General features: G+C 38.4%; 1 protein-coding gene across 2 annotated transcripts in view; it reads right to left on the reverse strand.

Moving 5' to 3' along the window:
- LOC120533738 (sodium- and chloride-dependent GABA transporter 2-like) overlaps nt 1–20962 on the reverse strand; it is an 86897-nt gene that overhangs the window by 26426 nt on the left and 39509 nt on the right. Inside the window, exons 8-12 of one of the 2 annotated variants that reach the window (XR_005634614.1) lie at nt 17897–18000; nt 10058–10182; nt 8989–9101; nt 4152–4289; nt 3008–3138 (exon numbers count right to left, since the gene is read on the reverse strand). Coding sequence is in view for 1 of the 2 variants with exons in the window: in XM_039760663.1 (XP_039616597.1) it covers nt 4152–4289; nt 8989–9101; nt 10058–10182; nt 17897–18000 (480 nt within the window). In the remaining variant the exon portion in view is untranslated. The remainder of the gene's footprint in view (nt 1–3007; nt 3139–4151; nt 4290–8988; nt 9102–10057; nt 10183–17896; nt 18001–20962) is intronic. The other variant, XM_039760663.1, reaches the window with a different exon arrangement.

Here is a 20962-nt window from a genome sequence, read left to right on the forward strand (position 1 = left end):
GTGAGAATTGCAGAGGTAGTTGCCTACCTCTCTGAAAAATAAAATGCTTGGTGGTCACAAAGTAGGAGAAAGCTACAAGAAGATACTATAGGCTTCAGGTAGTTATTTAATTGTCAGGTAGCTGTTTCCTCAGTTCCTAATGTTATTAACAAATGGCAGTTAACAGGAATGATAAAGGTCAAGCTGAGGTCTGAAAGACCAAGAAAACTTTCTGAAAGAACTGCTCGTTGGACTGCTAGAAAGGCAAATAAAAACCCCCGTTTCACTGCAAAAGACCTTCAGTAAGATTTAGCAGACTTTGAAGTGGTGGTGCAATATTCTGTGCAGCTACACTTCAACAAATGTGACTCTCATGGTAGAGACAGCAGAAGAAAACCTTTCCTGTGCTTAAGCCACAAAATTTAATGCCCAAAGTTTGCAAAATGAACATCTAAACAAGCCTGATGCACTTTAGAAACAAGTCCTGTGAAGTGATGAAGTCAGAATTGAACTTTTTGGCCACAATGTGCAAAGATATGTTTGGAGAAAAAAAGGGTGCTGATTTCCAGGAAAAGAACACCCCTCTAACTATTAAGCACAGGGATGGATTGATCATGCTTTGAGCTTGTGTTGCAGCTGGTGGCATAGGTAACTTGTCATTGGTGGTGGGAAGAATGGATTAAAATAAATGCCAGGAAATTCTAGAAGCAAATATCACACCATCTGTAAAAAAGTTGAAATTACAAAGAGGATGGCTCCTATCACACCTCAAAATCTTCAATTGAGTACCTTAAGAGGTGCAAGCTGATTATTTTGCCATGGCCCTCACAGTCCACGGACCTAAACATCATTGAAAATTTGTGGATAGATCTCAAAAGAGCAGTGCATGCAAGACGGCCCAAGAATCTTTCAGAATTAGATGCCTTTTGCAAGGACAAATAGGCAAAAATACAAGTAAGAAATGAAAGACTCTTAACTGGCTACAAAAAGTGTTTACAAGCTGTGATACTAGCCAAAGGGGGTGTAAGTGGTGACTATGTTGGGTGCCCAAATTTTACTTCAGGACCTTTTCATTTTTTTGGTATTTTCTACCTGTGAATGATGGAAAAAAATGTAATCTTGCAAGTATTAAAGAAATGTGTCACCTTTAACTTGCAATTTGGTGATCAGTTCATCTTCTGCTCACTTAACTATTCGCAGTAACAGACATTTTAAATAAGGATGCCAAAAGTTTTGCATGCCACTGTTTTTTATATATATATATCTATCTAATATATAAAAAAGAATTGGGGTTGGAGAGACACTTTAAAGTCCCGCGAGACTACTTGCATGTCACACCCTACTTACAAACATGTCCTACGAGACAAAAGGACAGCTGCTGTACAGGCTTTTAAATGATTGACTCACAGCACGACATGCAGATCACACAGCTCGGTATATATATATATATATATAATGTGAGACCCGGGTCCGAACACCACCAGACAGACACCGCTTCTTTATAAAATACACACCTTTATTGCTGAAACATAGTCCCGCACAGCACACAGTGCTCCCAGCACCAATCACTCCCAACACGGGCCTTTCTCTCCCTATCCGTGGGCCACATTTCCCGTCTTCACAGGAGCTTCGTCCTACTCCCACTCCTGACTCTAGCTCCCTGATTGTAGGGATGCGGCCCCTTTTATTCCCACCCAGATGTGCTCCTGGTGCCTGATGACACTCTTCCGGCAGCACTTCCTGATGTGCCAGAAGTGCTGCCCTTGCACCTGGAAGCACTCCGGGCGTCCATGGAAGGATCTTCCTCCATCTTCCCAGGTGTGGCTGTAGTGAATGTTTCCCGGGCTCCATGAGGCTTGGGGCGCCCCCTGGCAGTGGCCATGGGCCCCAATGGGCTTGAGCCTCCTTGCTCCTTTCCTGTAGTCCCCTCAACATTCAGGGAGTTTGACCCCACGTGGTCCGGGGGACATATACACCACCTCCCGGTCCTTCCAGGAGTCTGTCCCACAGCATCCTGTGACTAATATATATATATATATATATATATATATATATATATATATATATATATATATAATATGAGAGTAAAACATCATCAGATCTGCTCAGTGGTACTGCAGGTTTACATTTAAATAAATCCACATTTGACTAGAGCAAGTCCAGCTTATTGTGTCCTTAAATCCATCATGCTAATTAAAGTTTGTTCAGGCTATTTTGCAAAAGTAAGCGGTTTTCTTTTTTTGTATCTGAAAGCCATATGTGTTAGGTTTTTTGGTAATGCTAAATTGTCATGTTACGTGCATGTGCCGGTTTGCGACTGAGTACGGCATGATTAATGAAAGGTACCCATCATAGGGGGCAGCACGGTGGCGCAGTGGTAGCACTGCTGCCTCGTAGTAAGGAGATCTTCCCAGGTCCTCTCTGCGTGGAGTTTGCATGTTCTCTCCGTGTCTGTGTGGGTTTCCTCCGGGTGCTCCTGTTTCCTCCCACAGTCCAAAGACATGCTGGTTAGGTGCATTGGCGATCCTAAATTGTGCTTGGTGTGTGTGTGCGTGTCCTGTGGTGGGCTGGTGCCCTGCCTGGGATTTGTTCCAGCCTTGTGCCCTAGGATTGGCTCCAGCAGGGCCCCGTGACCCTGTGTTCGGATATAGCAGGTTGGATAATGACTGACTGACCCATCATAGGTTTCAACCGAAAAAAAGGCAAAATATAAAATTCTTAACAAAATTAAAGCCAGGAATAAAGCCTAAGTGAAACACTGACACCATCTTTGTCAGGCAGTTATTATGCTGTTCAATAGTCATCACTCTTTTTTGTTAATTTAAAAGTATATGACCAGTAATTTCCACTTTATGTTCTGACATACATGTACATTAATTTAAAAAATAATTAAATCTTCTAAATTCACTTTGTCTTTTCTAAACTCACTTTTTCACTTTGTCATTCTGGGGTCCTGTTTCATGAAAGAAAAAATGAATTTTGGCATAAGGCTGCAACATAGCAAAATGTGAAAAAGCAGTCTGAATACCTTCTGAAGGCACTGTAGATTTTTATAACCTGTTCCTGAGGGGAAATCAGCAGAGTTAGTTTCTTGTTGTCTTGTTCCACCTTCATTGCTTCTACTTGCAGCCCTTGTGACACTAGAGGGTACTGTCGCTCCTTTAACCCGACAGAAAAACATCCAGGACACCAGGTAAAAGAACAAAAAGGTGCTTTAATTTTTCCTTTTTCTGCAATATTGCCTCTAAGCACCCCAACCACCATACACAGGCAAGTAATAATAGTAATAGGTACAATAATTATTATCAGTTCTCTCCTCCACACCTCCCAGCAAGCTCTGTTATCTACCTCCCAACTGCAGCTCGCTTACTGATTTCTTAACAGTCCTTTATATAGTCCTTGACTATAGTTGCTATAGTGCTTCCATTCTTCCTCCCATGTGACTTTCCAGCACTTCTGGGTGAGATGGAGGGCTGGAGTTTTCTTCAGCCCGGAAGTACTTTGGGGCTTCTGTCCCCATGACTTGGGAGTACTTCCAAGCTATACGGAAAATAAAAATCCTCAGGTCTTCCTGCAGCGCCTCCTGGCTGCACCCACAGTACCCAGAAGGGCTGTGAAACCAAACTCCAGACCTCATGGTGCCCTGCGGGAATCTGGGGCACAGCTATGCTGCAGGGAAATCGCCATCTAGTGTTCTGGGGAGGCAGTGTCCTAAAGTAGCTGCCTTCCCCCATCCTTCCACTCTGGGCATTTCAGCCAGCACCATCACACCCTCCATTGACCTACTTGAATTTATTTACTGTTTTCTAGTGTCTTTTTATTTTCTGCCAAATTTTCAACATCACCCTTAGCAGCTCACAATTTCCAGTTTCAGAAAAAAGAATGAAATATCAAATTGTTGACCAATACAGTTTTTCTAATGTAAGAAACTAAAATCTTCTGCATATACTCATAACAGTTTCAAACAAGAAACTACACATTTTTTCTGTAAATCTTTCAGTAACAATAATATTTTATTTCACTTTTTCAAGGTATGATCACATTAACTGAAATTAGAACTGCTTTTTTTCTTTGTTAACTTCCTAATCAACACCTTAATCTTAATGTGCATTTGACCTAATATAAGGGTATACACAAAGTTGAAGGTATACAAATAAGAATAAACATCCTACCTCAGTTACTAAGAGCAAGCCAAGTAGAAAACACGCAGCAGCTATCCCTAGGATGAGGAGCTCCCGAGATTTACCCTTACGAAACTTCTTAGGGAACATGTCTGTGATAGCAGTCACCATACTCTCGACACAAACAAACTGAAAAAAAAACAAGCAGGATCTAAATGTGATTGTTACTCTTCATTTCGTTTGAGCATTTTTTGCACACACTTTTTAAAATCAGACAATCAATGTTTATTTAATAGAGAACACCATAACAAATTGCTTTACAAGAGAGCACTTTACAACAAATAGTAAATAGAAATGTTTTCAAGTAAATATATGTTAAAATTATAGGCTAAATTGTATGTAAGTAAAGGGCATCAGAATAGAAAATTGTAGCAGATGTACAGCCTCAGATGACAGAACAGTTAATTCAGGATTAATACAGTGGTTAAAGAAGAATGATAAATTTAAATGTTAGAGAAAACATGAGTCTGTAAGTTTCACAAGCATATTTGCTGTACCAATAATTTTCAGTCACAACTTAATGTATGAACTGGTAAGCATAGTTTAACTAAACAAGATCAAATGATATGAAGAACCATCAGGCTGCTAGTGAGGCTCTTGGGCTGTCCAAACATAATACCCTGGAAGCCCAGGACTGGCTTCTAAGTCAATTTAGATTTCCAAGAGCTATCCTCTTGGAGCTGTGTGCTCTTACAATACTAGGATTTATATTTGATATCATTTTTATTATGAGTGGCATTAAAGAAAGTATATTATATTTTACAGGTAAATTGTTAACTTAGTTTAAATAATGTATACTGTTAATAATTAAACGTGGGGGCACATTGGCGCAGTGGTAGTGATGAGCTGGTGCCCAGTCCCAGGATTGTTCCTGCCTTGCGCTCTATGCCTATTGGGACTGGAGTGACCCTGGATGGATGGACAAATGGATGAATGGATGGATGGATTGAATAATTTGATATATATAACAAGGATTTTTCAAAGTTTTGAAGAATCCTGTACTAATCCTACAGCTGGTTTTACATTTATTACAGATGCTTATTGTATGGAGATTGCTTATGTTGTAGCAGTGCTACCGCTGGAAGGACTCCATTTCCCAGCAGCTCTGAAGGGGATTGCCCACATTGGATGTCTGAAACAAACACAGGGGCTGCTAGCAACAAGAAGGTTTAGCGGGAAACTTGAAAAGGGGCCGGCAAAGCAGCAAGAGTTGTGTTTCTGTGTAACCTGTGTGTCCCGTTCAACGTCACCACTGTGAAGTCACTTGTACCCTGGATCGTTTCTTGCTAGGATGAATGGACTGTCTTGTGCCTGCCTGCCTTTTGTGTATATAATGGTGGTTTAGTTAACATGTGTCTTCAGAGGGAGCAATCCCACAAATCTTACCCTGCTCCACTCAGGACCACTTGTAGGACTGTTTAATTCATTTGTTACAGAAGCTGTTCATGGGATTGTCATTGTCATCTTTACTCCATGCCATTTCATCCATTTCTGCTGCATTGGAACTGTATAAGGACATTGTTGTGAGTGTTTAATGTCATGGTTGATTGTTGTGTTAATATTTGTATTGCCAAAGGGGAAGGGGAGGGTTGTCTGATTTTTGTTGTTTATATTTGATTTTACATTTAATACATTTCACACATTTGTTTTATTCGTGTCTCTATGTGTGACTGTGGGCAGGACAGGCCAAAAAAATGCACCTGGAATCCCCACTGAAAAAGTAAATAAATCACCGTCCTATTGATGGTATGAATCTGACAGGCACTAGACCACTACAACGTGAAGACAGAAAAGAGAAGAACAGGAATTGGGTGCTGGTACATTTGACAAGCACAGTACTGCTGCCAAAAATGATTCCATCCACGGTCGAGTGTGTCACAACAAGAATTTTGCAGGAGGCAGGAACAGTCCATGGACAGGGTGTCAGCTCATTGCTATTGCTGCGTCACTGTCCCCCCACATGTTTACTACATGCTTTAATGCATTTCATCATGAAAATGATATCAAGGATAAATCTTAGTATTCTAAAATGTTCAGAGAACTGAAAAATCATGAACGTGATTATTATGTGTGGCGATCACTGCCTGTGTGCTCATGTCGGCATAAAAGAAAGCACATTTAAGAAGCATATAGAGTTTAATGACTGGGTCCGGGAATACTTAGAATATGAAGAATTGAACACGCTGCTTTAGTTACGAAGGAATTTGAGAAACTCTGGTAAATTAAACTTCAATTTTAAAATGAGGTTTATGACGTTCTACTTTAATGACAAAGTAAACTATGAATTTAAAGTGGAAATTTCAAGATTTGACTTTAATCACAACATAGACCTTTTTTTTTTCACTGTGTCTCTATATTTTTTCTTTTCTATGGTCCTAATATGCTTTCATATGACACTCAGACACTTGCTTTTTCACATCAACTTTGATGTCTGATCACTTCTCTTTTATTTTTGTCACTATGCAACTTTATGACTTGAACTTTTGAGTGTCTCCACCACACTGTCCCATTCCATCAATTTCCTTTTGTTGCTTATACTGCTGCCTTGGTTCTTTGCCTCCATTTCACTAAGCAGGACCTCAATTTTGTATTTGCTGAAATTCTTCTTTTTTACATGTTCTTTTGCCGTTGTCTTTTAGCAAAATACTGAACGAAAGAGGCCATTTACATTGATTTGCATATTGAAACTTGCAAAATTTGGGAGGGGGGGGGACGGGATGGGGCTGTACTCACATGAATGTGCATTAAAATTCACAGTCATTGGGATTTATAAAGGGAAAGTATGTGGAGCTTTGCTTACATGCAGTTTTATACATTTGAATTATTTGTGTGTATGCACATTTCTAGCTTTGTCTGTATGCAATGATTTAGTGAGAATTCTAAGCATTGCGTGATACATGGGGCCCCTGGTGAACAATGACAATTATTTTCCAGGGCCTACAGTTAAGTGAGAAAAAACAAACCTTTTGTTTTGTTTTGTAGTCTTTTCATTGTTTTACCTCCATGTAAATGGAAGTTTGGTGATAGGGTCAAAAATTTACTAATTATGTTAAGTTCAGATTCTGATTCTAAAAATCAAGAAAAACTGATTTTAGCATGGTCTGTTTGTGTGTTTGTGTGTACATGTGTGTATCAGTAGAAAATTGAATTTGATTTTCACATCTTAAAATTACAATTGTCTTCAGAAAATTATGCATTTTTATGCAAAGATCCTGGATAACTACATCCCAGCAAAGAGTTATGTATAGTGATAGTTTCCGAAAAAACTGACCTATCTTCTTCAAGCATGTTTGTCCTGTTACAGGCTCCAGGTCTATTGTTTTTGGTCCAGTACCTATCCTTGTAGCCTTTAAAGATGGTTTATCTAACGATAACTGTCATAACAGTTTTTCATCTAACCTGGACTTTTGCAGTCTGTTTCTTTTAGTCATGGGACTAGGCCTATTGATTTGTAAAATACCTGTAGTTTTTGAGATAATAATTTATTTAAATATATATATATACAGTATACACACACGTAGGCACACGCAAGCATTCACACACAGACACACAATGAAATTTATACATGAAGATAACTGACAGCTTGCTTGCCCTCCCTGATCATTTGCTTGATAATGAAGAGAAAGAAATGAACGCAAACACACACACAAACACATATCCACACACACAGATCAATTAAAATTGATGTGGACAGTGACATTAAGCCATCAAGGTACCAATCTATCTGTCTGTGCTGCTTGTTTACTTCATTTGACTTGATATGTTTAATTTCAAATTAAATATTACTGAAGATAATTTGATTCAGTTTCCAGTTTACTTTACTGTACATTTATTTATGTACATAATAAATATTATATAAATTAAATAGAACAGATAAACTTTATCAATCCCAAGGGGAATTAATGTACAATGGATTGCATTGTATTGCAAAATATTCTGTTGAGTGATTCCCTTTCATCAGGGTGTAGCGGGTAAAAACTAAGTTTGTTCAACACTATGGGTAATACAGTAAATTGGCTCATTTACTTGAAAATACAAAACCAGAATATAAGTTGAGTTACCTGGTTAAAGCATTAACATGGTTTCTTTACAAACCCTTTTTACATTCACAAGTCCAAATCATTGAATTCTCCATTGGTAAATGCTCCAATCTTATAAAAAAGTGCTAAAAATGGCTAAATGTTATCAATACTTATCATTAATCTAATAATAAGCCTAAACTTGTGTCTTGCAAGGTTTCTCTGCTGAACTTAGCACTATACATTCAGCTTTTAACATAAATATAATGATTTCTGAAATGCTGAGAGAGGTTATTTCAGCCTGGAGAAGGACTAATGTAATGGCCATGTGCAGATTAGAAATCACAAAAAAAAGATTTACATAGCCACATAACTTAGAAATATGTGGAGACATCTGTGTCTCTTAACCTGGTCTCTTAGACGGGAATTAGGGTATACATGACATTATTGAAATCGGGTTTCTGTGAGTCACCAAGTTATTAAAGTGCATGTAAACACATTGACTGAGTTCAAAACACTTAAAAAGATTAAGAGACAGTAAGTGAAAATGACAGGTTTAGAAGCAAAACAGACATGATTACTTTTAATATTCTAATTGGTCAGGTCTGAGGTTTGGTTTTGTTTTGTTTTGCTTTTTCATGGAATATATTGACTTATGTAAATCTTCCAGTAGACATATGACTGTTTGGATTAGCTTATCCAACTCTACATATTAGTATCTTTTAGAAATGCTGAGTGTCCTTTGTAAGAACCGTTCCATTCTTGTATTAGTTAACATACGTTGCTTTTCTCTTACAAATTTTGCTCACCTGGCTATCAAGACCCAAAAATATTATCATGAGAAAGAAGAGACATGCCCAGAGCTGAGAAAGAGGCAGCATTGTCACAGCTTTTGGGTAGGCAATGAAGGCCAGTCCAGGACCTGGGTGAAAATCAGAAGAAATAACACATGTCACATGAACAAATTCTTTTGCAAAATGTTTGACTTTTTCTTATTCATATTGGCTTTTTGTTATGATAAGATAAATGTTTTTGCTCATTGTCTGTTTTGGAATAAGTATTACTTACTTTGTGTTTCTTTACTATTTTATGTTTTTGTCCACCATTTAGGTTTATGCAATCCATCACCATTTTGTAAATTGACAGCCATATTGCAGATAGCAACACTGAGTCATAGTCAAGTGACGTGAGGCCAGGAAGTGACATGTTGTGATGTCACAAAAAGGCATGCTAAGGTGAACATCATTCTGGATCTCCTAAACCAGACCTTTTGCAGTTTTAGGAGGAATATTTAAAGTGAATTTAGGGCTTACAATCTTTGTATGTGTTTTGACTTCAGCTTCTTGTTATCCTTTTTGGGCTTTGGTGATTGTTTTCTTATGATTTTCCAGATTTTGACCTTGGGCAGTTTTAGACTAAGATTCCCTTTGTCTTGACATTATGTTTCTGAAACTTTTGCTCATTAAAAGATTTCCTTTCGCCTTGCCAACTTATGGGCCTTTACTCTTTTTTCCCTTTTCTGCCTTGTCCTTACTGACAGTGCATGTTTAGGGAAGCGTGTTAATTTCTCCACTTCCTGTCTTCTCAGTTTAACTGAAATGAATGGAGTTTGTTGAATGTTATTTGTGAACAGTAAGAGCAGTGGATATTAATTCACATGAGCTGTGACAAGAGTTAGGGGTAACAAGAAATAAGGAGAGTATAACAAGCTCAATGAACTCGACCATTAACATGAACGAGTGCTGCTCCTTGGGACACATACTTGTTTTATAGACTACTGGGAAATTTGGGCTTAGAAGTTTTTTGTTAGCAAATATAAATAATTTAATAAAGTTGTCACTATTTTCTCATAAAACTCAAAGGAAAAATGTGTCTCACCTGCAACTGCTATGTCCGAGATCGACCTCTCCTGCTCATGAGCCATGAAACCAAGGATCGAGAAAACAGCAAATCCAGCCACAATGCTTGTTCCACTGTTCAAAAGACTCAAAGCCAGACAGTCCCTGCAAAAATAATATTAATTACTTTTCAAAACTTAATTGTGTCCAAAACATCTTTTAGAAGATTGTAATCTGGCAGAAAGATAGGCAATGCTGATTTTCATAAAAACAATAAATCTACTGGGGGAATTTAGCATATCTTTAAATTTCAAAATGTTGAGGTATTTTTCTGCATTTTGACACACATACAATAGTACATGATGTCACCCATGTGTGTCCAAGGATCTCCTCCTGAGCTCGGTCAAGGTACCTGATAATCCACTGAGATGAGAGGGTGTGCTATCACTAATGGTCTTCTCTCCCTTTTTCCCCTGCAGCAACATGAGACTGTCCAATGAGGACAGTGATGGGGTCCAATGAGGATGGATGAGGTCTCCAGGACTATAAAAATATCCAAATCTTAATATGTGATATCATCTACTGTTAAATTCTACTCCGTACTTCTAAAATTTTTATTTTTATGCTGTATTGAGGATTTGTTCTGTTCTGTGTATTGTATTGTATTGTATTGACCCCCTTCTTTTGACACCCACTGCACGCCCAACCTACCTGGAAAGGGGTCTCTCTTTGAACTGCCTTTCCCAAGGTTTCTTTCATTTTTCCCTACAAGGTTTTTTTTGGGAGTTCTTCCTTGTCTTCTTAGAGAGTCAAGGCTGGGGGGCTGTCAAGAGGCAGGGCCTGTTAAAGCCCATTGCGGCACTTCCTGTGTGATTTTGGGCTATACAAAAATAAACTGTATTGTATTGTATAATGAGGGCACCCGACTCCGCCCCTTCCAGTCTGCCCTCTATAAGGACACTTGACTCCTGTTAGTCGATGTCACTTGGCTGACAAACAACCCATGAGATGGAGCTATGGAAAGCATTAACTACCAAATGCTTTTTGTTTAAAATACTTTCTTTCCCTTTTGCTTTGGCCTATAAGCCTGGGCAACCACACCAAGATGGGCGTTACCTTCATTTATCTTTCCTTTCTATTAAATGTTTGGTGCCCCAAATTTTGATCAAATGTTCTGTCGTTCCTGCACCCGGCCATAATCGATATAATCGATAGATTTCATCACATTTTTGACACAGAGTGGTGCTTTGGAAAAGTCAGCTTTACTCTGGCACAATGAGGACACTGTGAAAGAAAATAGAGCAGGCAAAGATTTAAAGGATCCTACAATTCTACAATGTCCCCAGATAAACAGAGTTTGTGCTTATGTTAAAGTAGATGCATGATACAAGATTGCTGAGGCTGTTTAGACTGGTAGTATACAATACTAAATACATGTTTCTGAATTTGGACCAGCTGTAAATTTTGCTGTCAAACTTCAGAAGTACTCCTCTATAGCATCACAAAAAGTTTTGGATGAAATTCTCCACAGCTTTGATCTGAAAAATTTTGCTAACCTTAGATTAATCTCTAGTTTATTCAATAATACTCTTTATTATCAGAGACTTTGTCTTTGCAATATACCTATGGAGGTTCTAGACAGAATATCAGACAAACCTGCAAAGTATTCTTAATTTGATTGGGAATATGGAAAGTGGTAGCTGTAGACAAATAAGGAGAATTCTATTTTAAAAATCTTAAAAAGTAAACTTCCCTTCATAGTAAATATATCCTCCAAGGCCACTGAAAGCTTGTCCAAGTTAATGAGTGATTTTATTCATATACAGTACTGTGTTCTTGGGTGACCTTGTTCGCTGAGTGTTTTCCTGAAAATTTGCCTGCATTCCAGATATTTTTCTCAGCACCCCATGATGCTTTGTGAGGCCAGTGTGACATCATAGAGCTGTAGCAGCCATTTGCTGAACTTTCACACATGGGTACTATAAACTCATTGCTGATCTGCTTTGCACATGTGTAATGTTACAACACAATAACTACTCCAGCCTTCCACCCTAGAGGTATTTAAAATAAAAACTAAAACTTTCTGCATTTTCATTTCAGGGGTATGTTAGCTGACAATAAGGAGAATATAATGAGTACTGGCAGCGGATATATAAAACCGATGCCATTGCGCTGGAAGTAGCAGAACAGCATGGCTAATTTGCATAATTAGTCAAGTGCTGCAACTATAAGTCAAAGCAAGCATTAATAGAGCCCTCCCCTCCCCGTGTCATGTGATCCTGTAAAATAATAATAATAATAACAACAACAAAATTATTACTATTTGCAAGGCCATGGTTTGTTCACAAAGGAATAAAACAGTGCAAAGCATCAGCACAGATATAGGAGACATAAAAACGACATTTCATTTGTGCCAGGAGCCACAGTTTCAAACAATGGAAGGAGCCAGTTCAATGCTGCCACTTCATGGCACGGCTAATGTGTGCCCCAAGACTGGACCTTTGTGAGCACAATGATCTATATTTTATTTACTCATTGCTAGTTTGTGGCCTTTTCTTGTATTTTATTTGTGGTATTTATTCTATCTGCATCATTTGTTGTATGAGGAGTGGTAGTGCAGTGGTTAGCACTGCTCTCTCACAACAGAGATTACATTATTGGCCACAGTAATTGGTCCAACATAGTTGGAAGATGCTTCCCTAACCCTAACGAACAGTTACTGCACCATTGTAATTCACTCAAATCTAGTTCAATTTCTCTTACCCATTGAATTAAATCCATTTCATGGAGTTTAGCAAAGTTCCAAAACATTTCAGTGGTTCTTCCAAACTCACAGTGAAGTCCACGGCATTTGCTCATCACTAATGAGTGGCACCTCTTGCACAGATACAGAATTGTAATTGGATGCTCGTTGATCATATATGGATCTTAAGTTTTTATAACTGTCTGATGTGAAAGCCTTTAAGGATTATTTAGGAGTAAATATTGAACAGTTTACATGTACTATGATGAATAGATGTATTTTACTGGTGTTAAACCAATTTTTCAGGCTAAAAACTTTTTTTCTGATTCTCCCCTCTGAATACTATTAGCACATTTTATATATTGAATAGTTTTTTTTTAAAATGTGCTGCTATTGTAAATTTTATCATGGTTTATACTCCCAGAATGCACCAATATTTGTGATCTTGAAAATGTAATACTGATATGTTAGCTATTTGCAAAGAGGATTAAGAACAGATAGATAGTATCATCCATCCATCCATCCATTATCCAACCCATTATATCCTAACTGCAGGGTCACAGGGGTCTGCTGGAGCCAATCCCAGCCAGCACAGGGTGCAAGGCAGGAAACAAACCCCAGGCAGGGCACCAGCCCACTACAGTAGATAGTACCTGGTTTGTAAAATCATTTATTGATTGAGCCTACCAAAATCTCAAAAGAATTCCAACTTGTGAAGCCACAGTAAGTGGTCATTTGAAGGACATTGAGCTACCAAAAACAGTGTGGTAAAGAGTGAGAAATCGTGGGCACTCGGAAGTCAGTGAGAACTGCAGCAGCACATACCTGCTTTTTTCCCATTAAAATTTTGTGGTGACACACTGATCAGGCTGCTTTCTCTCAGCTACAGCACACTCCTGTTAAACTAATTTAGCACAGGAATCTCAAACACCTCCTTCTGCAAATATGAGTGCCTGACAGCTTTCTTGTGTCAACAGCAGTTTGATGTTTAGGGAAAATTTATGCAAATGTTTGGAGCCAATTGATATTTTTAAAATTTTCACTGGTGATGTGTCTTGCCAATTGTAAGCAAAATAATTTTTTCATAAACTTAATTTTAGTTCTTGATGCCCCCCAATCACATGACAAATGATTACCAAAAAGAATAAGAATGTATAATTTAATTTTTTACAACTTTTGGGTCTAGTTAAGCTAATGCCAAATAAGGACGTAATCAACAAGCAAAAAACACAAACCACAAAGAATTCTATGTCATAAAGATGTTGCTCGAATATTTTACAGTTGTTAATGTTTAAAAATAGCTGGCAATAACAAATTAGTGCATGACGTTTTAACAAATGCATAACATTCAGTCAAGTCTGTAAGTATTTGGACAGTGGCACAATTTTCATAATTTTGGCTCTGTATACCACCATAATGGATTTGAAATAAAGCAATCATTATGTGATGAAAGTATAGACTTTCAGCTTTAATTTTAGGGTTTTACCAAAAATATCATAAGAACTGTTTAGGAATGACAATCATTTTTATACATGATCCCCTATTTTCAGGAGCTCAAAAATAATTGGACAAACTAAAATAATCATAAATGCAATGATCATTTTCAATATGTGGTTGAAAAACCTTTACAGTCAATAACTGTCTGAGGTCACCCTACTAATGCTTTGCCAGGCCTTTACTGCAGCTGCCTTCACTTGCTGCTTGTTTGTTGGACTTTCTGCCATCAGTGTTGTCTTCATGAAGTGAGATGCATGTTCAATTGGGTTGAGCTCAGTTGATTGACTTGGACATTGGAAAATATTCCACTACTTTGCATTGAAAAACACTTGGTTTGCTTTTGCAGTATGTTGTGACTCATTATCCATACTGTCCTTGTATTGAAGTGTTGTCCTATCAGTTTTGCAGCATTTGACTGAATCTGAGCAGACAGTATAGCCCTGTACACACTTCTGAAATTATCCTGCAACTTCTGTCAGCAGTCATAGCATCAATAAACATTAGTGGCTGACGTCCATTCACAGCCATGCATGATCATGCCATACAATTGCCTCCACCATGTTTCACAGATGGTATTCATCAAATCATGACCTGTTTCTTCTCTTCTCCATACTCTTCTCTTTCCATCATGCTGGTATATATTGATCTTACTGTCCTTTGTCCAAAGAAAATTGTTCCAGAATTGGACATGTTTTTAAAAATGTTTTCTGGCAAAATCTAAGCTGTCCTTTCTATGCTTGAGGTTTACCAGTGGTTTGCACCTTGTGGTAAACCCTTGTCTTTACTTTCATGAAGTCTCCTCTTGATTGTAGACTTTGGCAATGATAGGTCTACCACCAGGGAGTATTTTTTGTGTGGCAAAATTTTGTGAAGGGGTTATTCTTCACCAAGGACATAATTCTGCAATCATCCAGCACAGTTGTCTGTCCTTCTGGAGTTGCTGAGCTTACCAGTGCATTCCTTCTTTTTAAAAATGTACCAAATGGTTGATGTGACCACTCCTGGGGCCTCATGCATAACGCTGTGTTTAATTCACACTAAAACATGGCGTAAGGACAAAAGCGGAAATGTGCATATGCACAAAAAAATCCAGATGCATAAATCAGTGCATTCGCCAACTTCCACATTCTTCTACTCCACAAATCCCGGTCGGCGTGAAAAGTAACGCATGTGCACTCACCTGCTGCCCCACCCAAGCTCCTTCCAGAATTACGCCTCTTTGAATATGCAAATCAATATAAATAGCCCTTAAGCTCAGTGTTCTGTGAAAAGGCAATGGCAGAAGCATGGGGAAAAATAGAAGAATTTCAGCGAATACCAAGTGGAGGCAAAGAAAAATGTACTATTTGTTGGTTTAAACAGTGGTATAAGCAACAAAAGGAAGTTGATCGAGTAACATAGAGAGTCGGAGAAACTCAAAAGTTCAAGTTCACAAAGTCGCACAGTGCTCGAAATAAAAAAGAAGTTGTCAGATATCAGAGTTGCCGTGAAAAGGTGAGTTGTAGCCCACCGTCTGAGTGTTATATGAAAGCTTATTAAGGTACAGAGAAAAAAAAATAGTGACACAGTGAGAAAAAAGCTTGAAATGTCAACTTTAATCTCAAAATTTCCACTTTAATCAAGTAGTTTATTTTGTCATTAAAGTAGAACATCATAAACTTCATCTTTAAATCATTTAATTTACTAGTTTCTCAAATACCATCGTAACTAAAGTAGCACATTAAATGCTTATTAAACGGGCTTTCTCTTCCTCCGACAGGACACAGAATCCATTACATTTGTGATACTGTATTACAGCTCTCTGAATAATTAAAATACTGGGATGTATACTTGATATCATTTTGATGATGATTAAAGCATGTTATTAAACATGGGGAACACAGTGGTACAGTGATAGTGACGAGCTGGTGCACTGTCCATAGATTGTTCATGCCTACTGCAAGATGCTTGCTGTGCTGTGCGAGACCTTCGATGAAATAATTTATTGCAGCAGTACTGCATGTACTAACCTCCAATTCCTGTCTTTCCTTTTCTTTCTCCAAGTAACCAATCACCACACATTCAGCTCTATAATAGATGTTAAGCCATCTGTAAGCTTAGAACGCCGATTCTTCAAAACTTTTAAGGAACATTGAAATATCTTCGTAATGTTGTGCCAGCCCCAGCAAGAATACAGCACGAGGCATGAACGATCCCCAAACTAGCTATCGCTGCACCACCGTGTCCACACGTTTAATTATTAACAATACAGATTATTTAAATGATGTTAATATTTTATCTGTATAATGAAATAAAAATATTTTGCTGCATTTCATCTTAAAAATGATATCGTCATCATATGTAAATACGTGCTTTATAAAGTGGCTAAGGTTGTGCAATATTATAACTGTATCGCAAGTTTACAGTGAGGTGATTGTACTAATAAGTACAAACAGTTCTACAAGGAGCACTTGATGGACTGATTGAGTGCATTTATAGTTCTTGGGATGAAACTGTTTCTGAACCGTGAGGGCCTTACAGAAAAGGCTCTGAAGCGTTTGCCGTATGAGAGCAGTTCAATAGACAGCATGGCTGAGGCAGTGTGTGCTTGATGCTGTATAGCGATAATTCTCTTTCCAATCAGCTGCTGTAGAGCTGTGATTTCCCACTCAGATACGGTGACATAAATACTCCGAGTGGTGCAGTGAGAGTAATATGGAAAAAGATGATCCGCTGTGGCAACCCCTAATGGGAGCAGCTAAAAGAAGAAGGTGCAGTGAGAGTAACAACGCTAAAGCAGCTATGGTATTTGGAATAGTTTGGCCATTTCGTGGGCAATTATATTGTTACAGGTTAATTACAATCAGATGCCTTAAACTAAAAAACAATATGCGGTTAATTTCAGTGTATATGATAAAGCCATGCCAGGGATGTGGATCTAAAAAAGAAAGGGTAACCACACTGGAACAAAAGCACTGCTTTGACGCTGGGTGCCGCCAGTTTGCAAAACCGAGCAGAGAACTTGCGTACGAAAGGGTTTGAGCTACCGTGAAAATGTGCGTGGGTTCACCAAGTTTAGGTTTTATACATCGTGATTTGAGTGTAAAAACATTTGTATGCAACATTTTTGTGCGTATGCACCATTTATATATGAGGCCCCTGGTGTTTCTGCTCTGTCTCAGTTGGGTTTGTGTTGCTTTCTCAGCCTAATGATGACCTGTTTTTACATTGTATGGACAGCTCTTTGGACATCATATTAAGAGTTCACAGTGATAGCTCCAAGATGCAAATTCCACACTTGGAATCAACTCCAGACCTTCTACCAGCTTAATAGTTAATGAAATTACGGATTTAACTGCTCCCACCTGGCTATGGAACACCTTGTCAGTGAAATGTCCATATACTTTTGAGCTACTGAAAATGGGGGGACTATGCAGAAAAATGGTTGTCATTCCTAAACAGCTCATACAATATTTTTATTAAACTAAACCTGAAAGTCTACACTTCAATCGCATAATCGATGCTTTATTCCAAATTCATTACTGTGGTATACAGAGCCAAAATTATGAAAATTGTGTCACTGTCCAATGGGCCTGACTGTAAATGACCCCATAAAATGTGTCCCTCAATCCATGAGTTATTGAAAAGGGTCACATTTACCTATAGCAGTTGTTGTTATACTTGTTGTAGCTCCCCAGAGCAGTTAGACAGCCTTGGCACACAGCATAAGAAAAAAAGATCTGAGTTCCTGCATCCAGCCACACCTAAACATAAAAAATAAGAGAGATCACAGCATTGTCATTGTGCATTTCTTTTGTAAGCAAAGAGCATAGTAAATAGTAAACAATAAATAGCCAGGTAGGTATATTTTAAAACGATAGAAAGCAGTCGATAAGCAAAACAAAGCATTTTCCCATGGCAGTCACTAGCTTGCAACCTTCTTGCCGATATTTCTTATTAATGTATGAACATTAGTTCACAAAAAAGTCTATGCAATGCTTAAGAAAACTCTGGAAATGTTGCTGAATTAGTAAATATTTATTTTCTCTAAACTGGATGGATAGATGAATCTAGGCAAATGGTGGTTTTGTCTGTTATATAGTAATTAGCAAAATACCCGATCTTCGCAGCGGTGAAGTACTGCCTTAAAATTTTTATTAAGAAGAAGAGTAAACCTTTTTAAACTGAGAGAAAATATACCAATAATTATTTGTTAAGGATCTCTTTGTATACCACATTGTCAGTTCGGCCCTCCGGTTGTAATATGACCAAGCTGTGCGCTGAGCTTACTCTTGAGCATGCAACGTATAGTTGGCCATGTGAACAGTAATCTTGTTTCAAATCTCACAGCTTCGGATTGCTGCTGTCATAATCGGTTTGAGTTTCATGGTTTGTTTCAGTTACGACAGTATTTGCAGGACTTGTGTTGAAGTGACATTCGGCATCTATCAAGTGTTGTAAGCATACAACCGGTTTCATCGATAACTTCACATCCAGCTTTTGAGAGTTTAAACATTCATAAACATCAAAGTGTCCACTACTGAAATCGTCACCTGTGAATCTAAGATGTTTAAGAGGCATTGGCAGTTGTCTAAAGGTGTAAAATATTTGGCCATTTCGGTACACTTGAAAGCGACAACCAAACAATTCAGCGGCAGCCATCAATTCACATGCAGAACCATAGGTGAAGGGCTTAAGCATTTCACTCTTCTAGTGCTCCTGTGTAGTCTATCTCCTGTACCATCATCAGTTCACACCTTGAACCTGTCCCAGTCATCCAGTACATAAGACATAATGTTCCTCTGGATATCAAGAGTGAGCCTGATATGGCCATGCAATATGTAACAAAGAGAATGGAAAAGGCAGGTGCCATCTCCGGGCATGGAAACCACTCGGTAAGTGACAGATCTTTGATCGATGGTGATCGATAGACATGTTAAGGGGGGTACAGTTGGAACGATAAAGGAAATGGATATCTAAATAATGTAAAGTAAGTCTAAAACATCTACAAATTAACTACAGTATAATCATAATAAACAAACAATAAAACAGTGGAGAAGCTGTGTATTAAATAAAAAGGCTGCAGTTATCAACAGGGAGACGTGAATCCCGTGGCGAAGAAGGGAAGAGAATGAAGACACCGGAGCAACGGATGGCCTTATATAGGCAGGCAGCCAACAACGTGGGATGCATGGGGATGGGGGACACAACGCCCTCCTCACACGGTGACCGAGCTGCAGGCTATGGACGTATAAATGTACGTAAGTAGGATTCAGTTAGCGTTGGGAACCTGCGTACCAAATTTCCTGAAGATGGGCCCATAAGTAACAAAGACCATTGGAAAGTTCAATATGGCAGCTGACAGTGGCGTCATACCACCGAAATAAGTACGTACATCGGTTTCAGTTAGCGCAGGGAAGCCGCCTACCGAATTTCATGAAGGTGGGGCCATAAATAAGAAAGTTTAACGTGGCGGACGTTGTCGACCGTTATGACCGTTACGCATAGAATTTCGAAATGAAACCTGCTTAACTTTTTTAAGTAAGCTGTAAGGAATGAGCCTGCCAAAGTTCAGCCTTCTACCTACACGGGAAGTTGGAGAATTAGTTATCAGTGAGTCAGTCAGTGAAGGCTTTGCCTTTTATTAGTATAGATTGATATCCCAAACGAAAATGTCAATAGCTTTTGAGTGCAACCTTAAGTTCAGTGTGCTATGAATGATGTATAAATAGACCCTGCATTGCAAATTGTAAACAGGAAATTGAAAGAAGAGACCAAATCTGAAATCGGCATAGCTTGTATCAAATTGGAATTTCCATTAATTAATTGCACGTCATCGTGATGGTCTCTTGCAGTTTGTGTACTGCAACTTAGTGTGGCAGCTCACCTTTGGTGTTTCCTGCAAGCAGACACTCTCTGCATCTTATGTAATTGTGTCTCCCATACTGCAGCTAAATGTATTTCAAAGAGGACCACTACTTATCTAATACCTTTGTTTATTTTAGTTCTCAAAGAGCATATCCATAAATCTTTCACAGCCTCAGTCTGAGTAGAGTGATGGGTAGGATTCATAACAGAGGTGCCCTAAAGTCTTTTATGGGCTTCCAGCTGACATAGAAGCGCTAGAATGTACTCATGACAATGGGATTACTCCTGTGTCTAGCAGTAAAACGGTCCCCACAGCCTCTCCCAGAGGAATCCACAGTTAGTAGTGGAGAAATGACTATGGGTTCATCTGCCAGAATGGAGAAGAGGAAGAGAAAGCCAGCATTAGAGAATAACGCCAAAAGGTGAGACAAGAAAAGATTAGGTATAGTGAGACCCAAGCAGCACAGTCTTTATTGGGAATTGCGTTTCGTTTGTATTACTCAATGTTGCTCATTCTTTTGATATCCTCCCTTATATCTGTTATTTTTCTGTAATAAACCTATTTTATTTGGAAAATAGTTTCATCTAGTGGTTATTCTTGGTGTGGGTATCTGCTCACAAGTGTCCCGGTCTGATTTCAAAGGGTTTTCAAAGGGTTAAAGGTTCTACTCATCATAAATTGGATGCAGTTATGAATTGTACATGCAGAGTTAAAGAATGATATGTTGCTTTGGCGTGAGCCTTATTGCTTTATACCAATATATGTTTAATTTGTGTGTATACATATGCTGTACATACAGTGTACATACATACTCCTTTACTTTCTGCAGACTTTATTGTGTTGTAGATATAATGTTA

This window comes from Polypterus senegalus, chromosome 8 (assembly GCF_016835505.1).
Source record: "Polypterus senegalus isolate Bchr_013 chromosome 8, ASM1683550v1, whole genome shotgun sequence".
Classification (NCBI taxonomy): Eukaryota; Metazoa; Chordata; class Cladistia; order Polypteriformes; family Polypteridae; genus Polypterus; species Polypterus senegalus.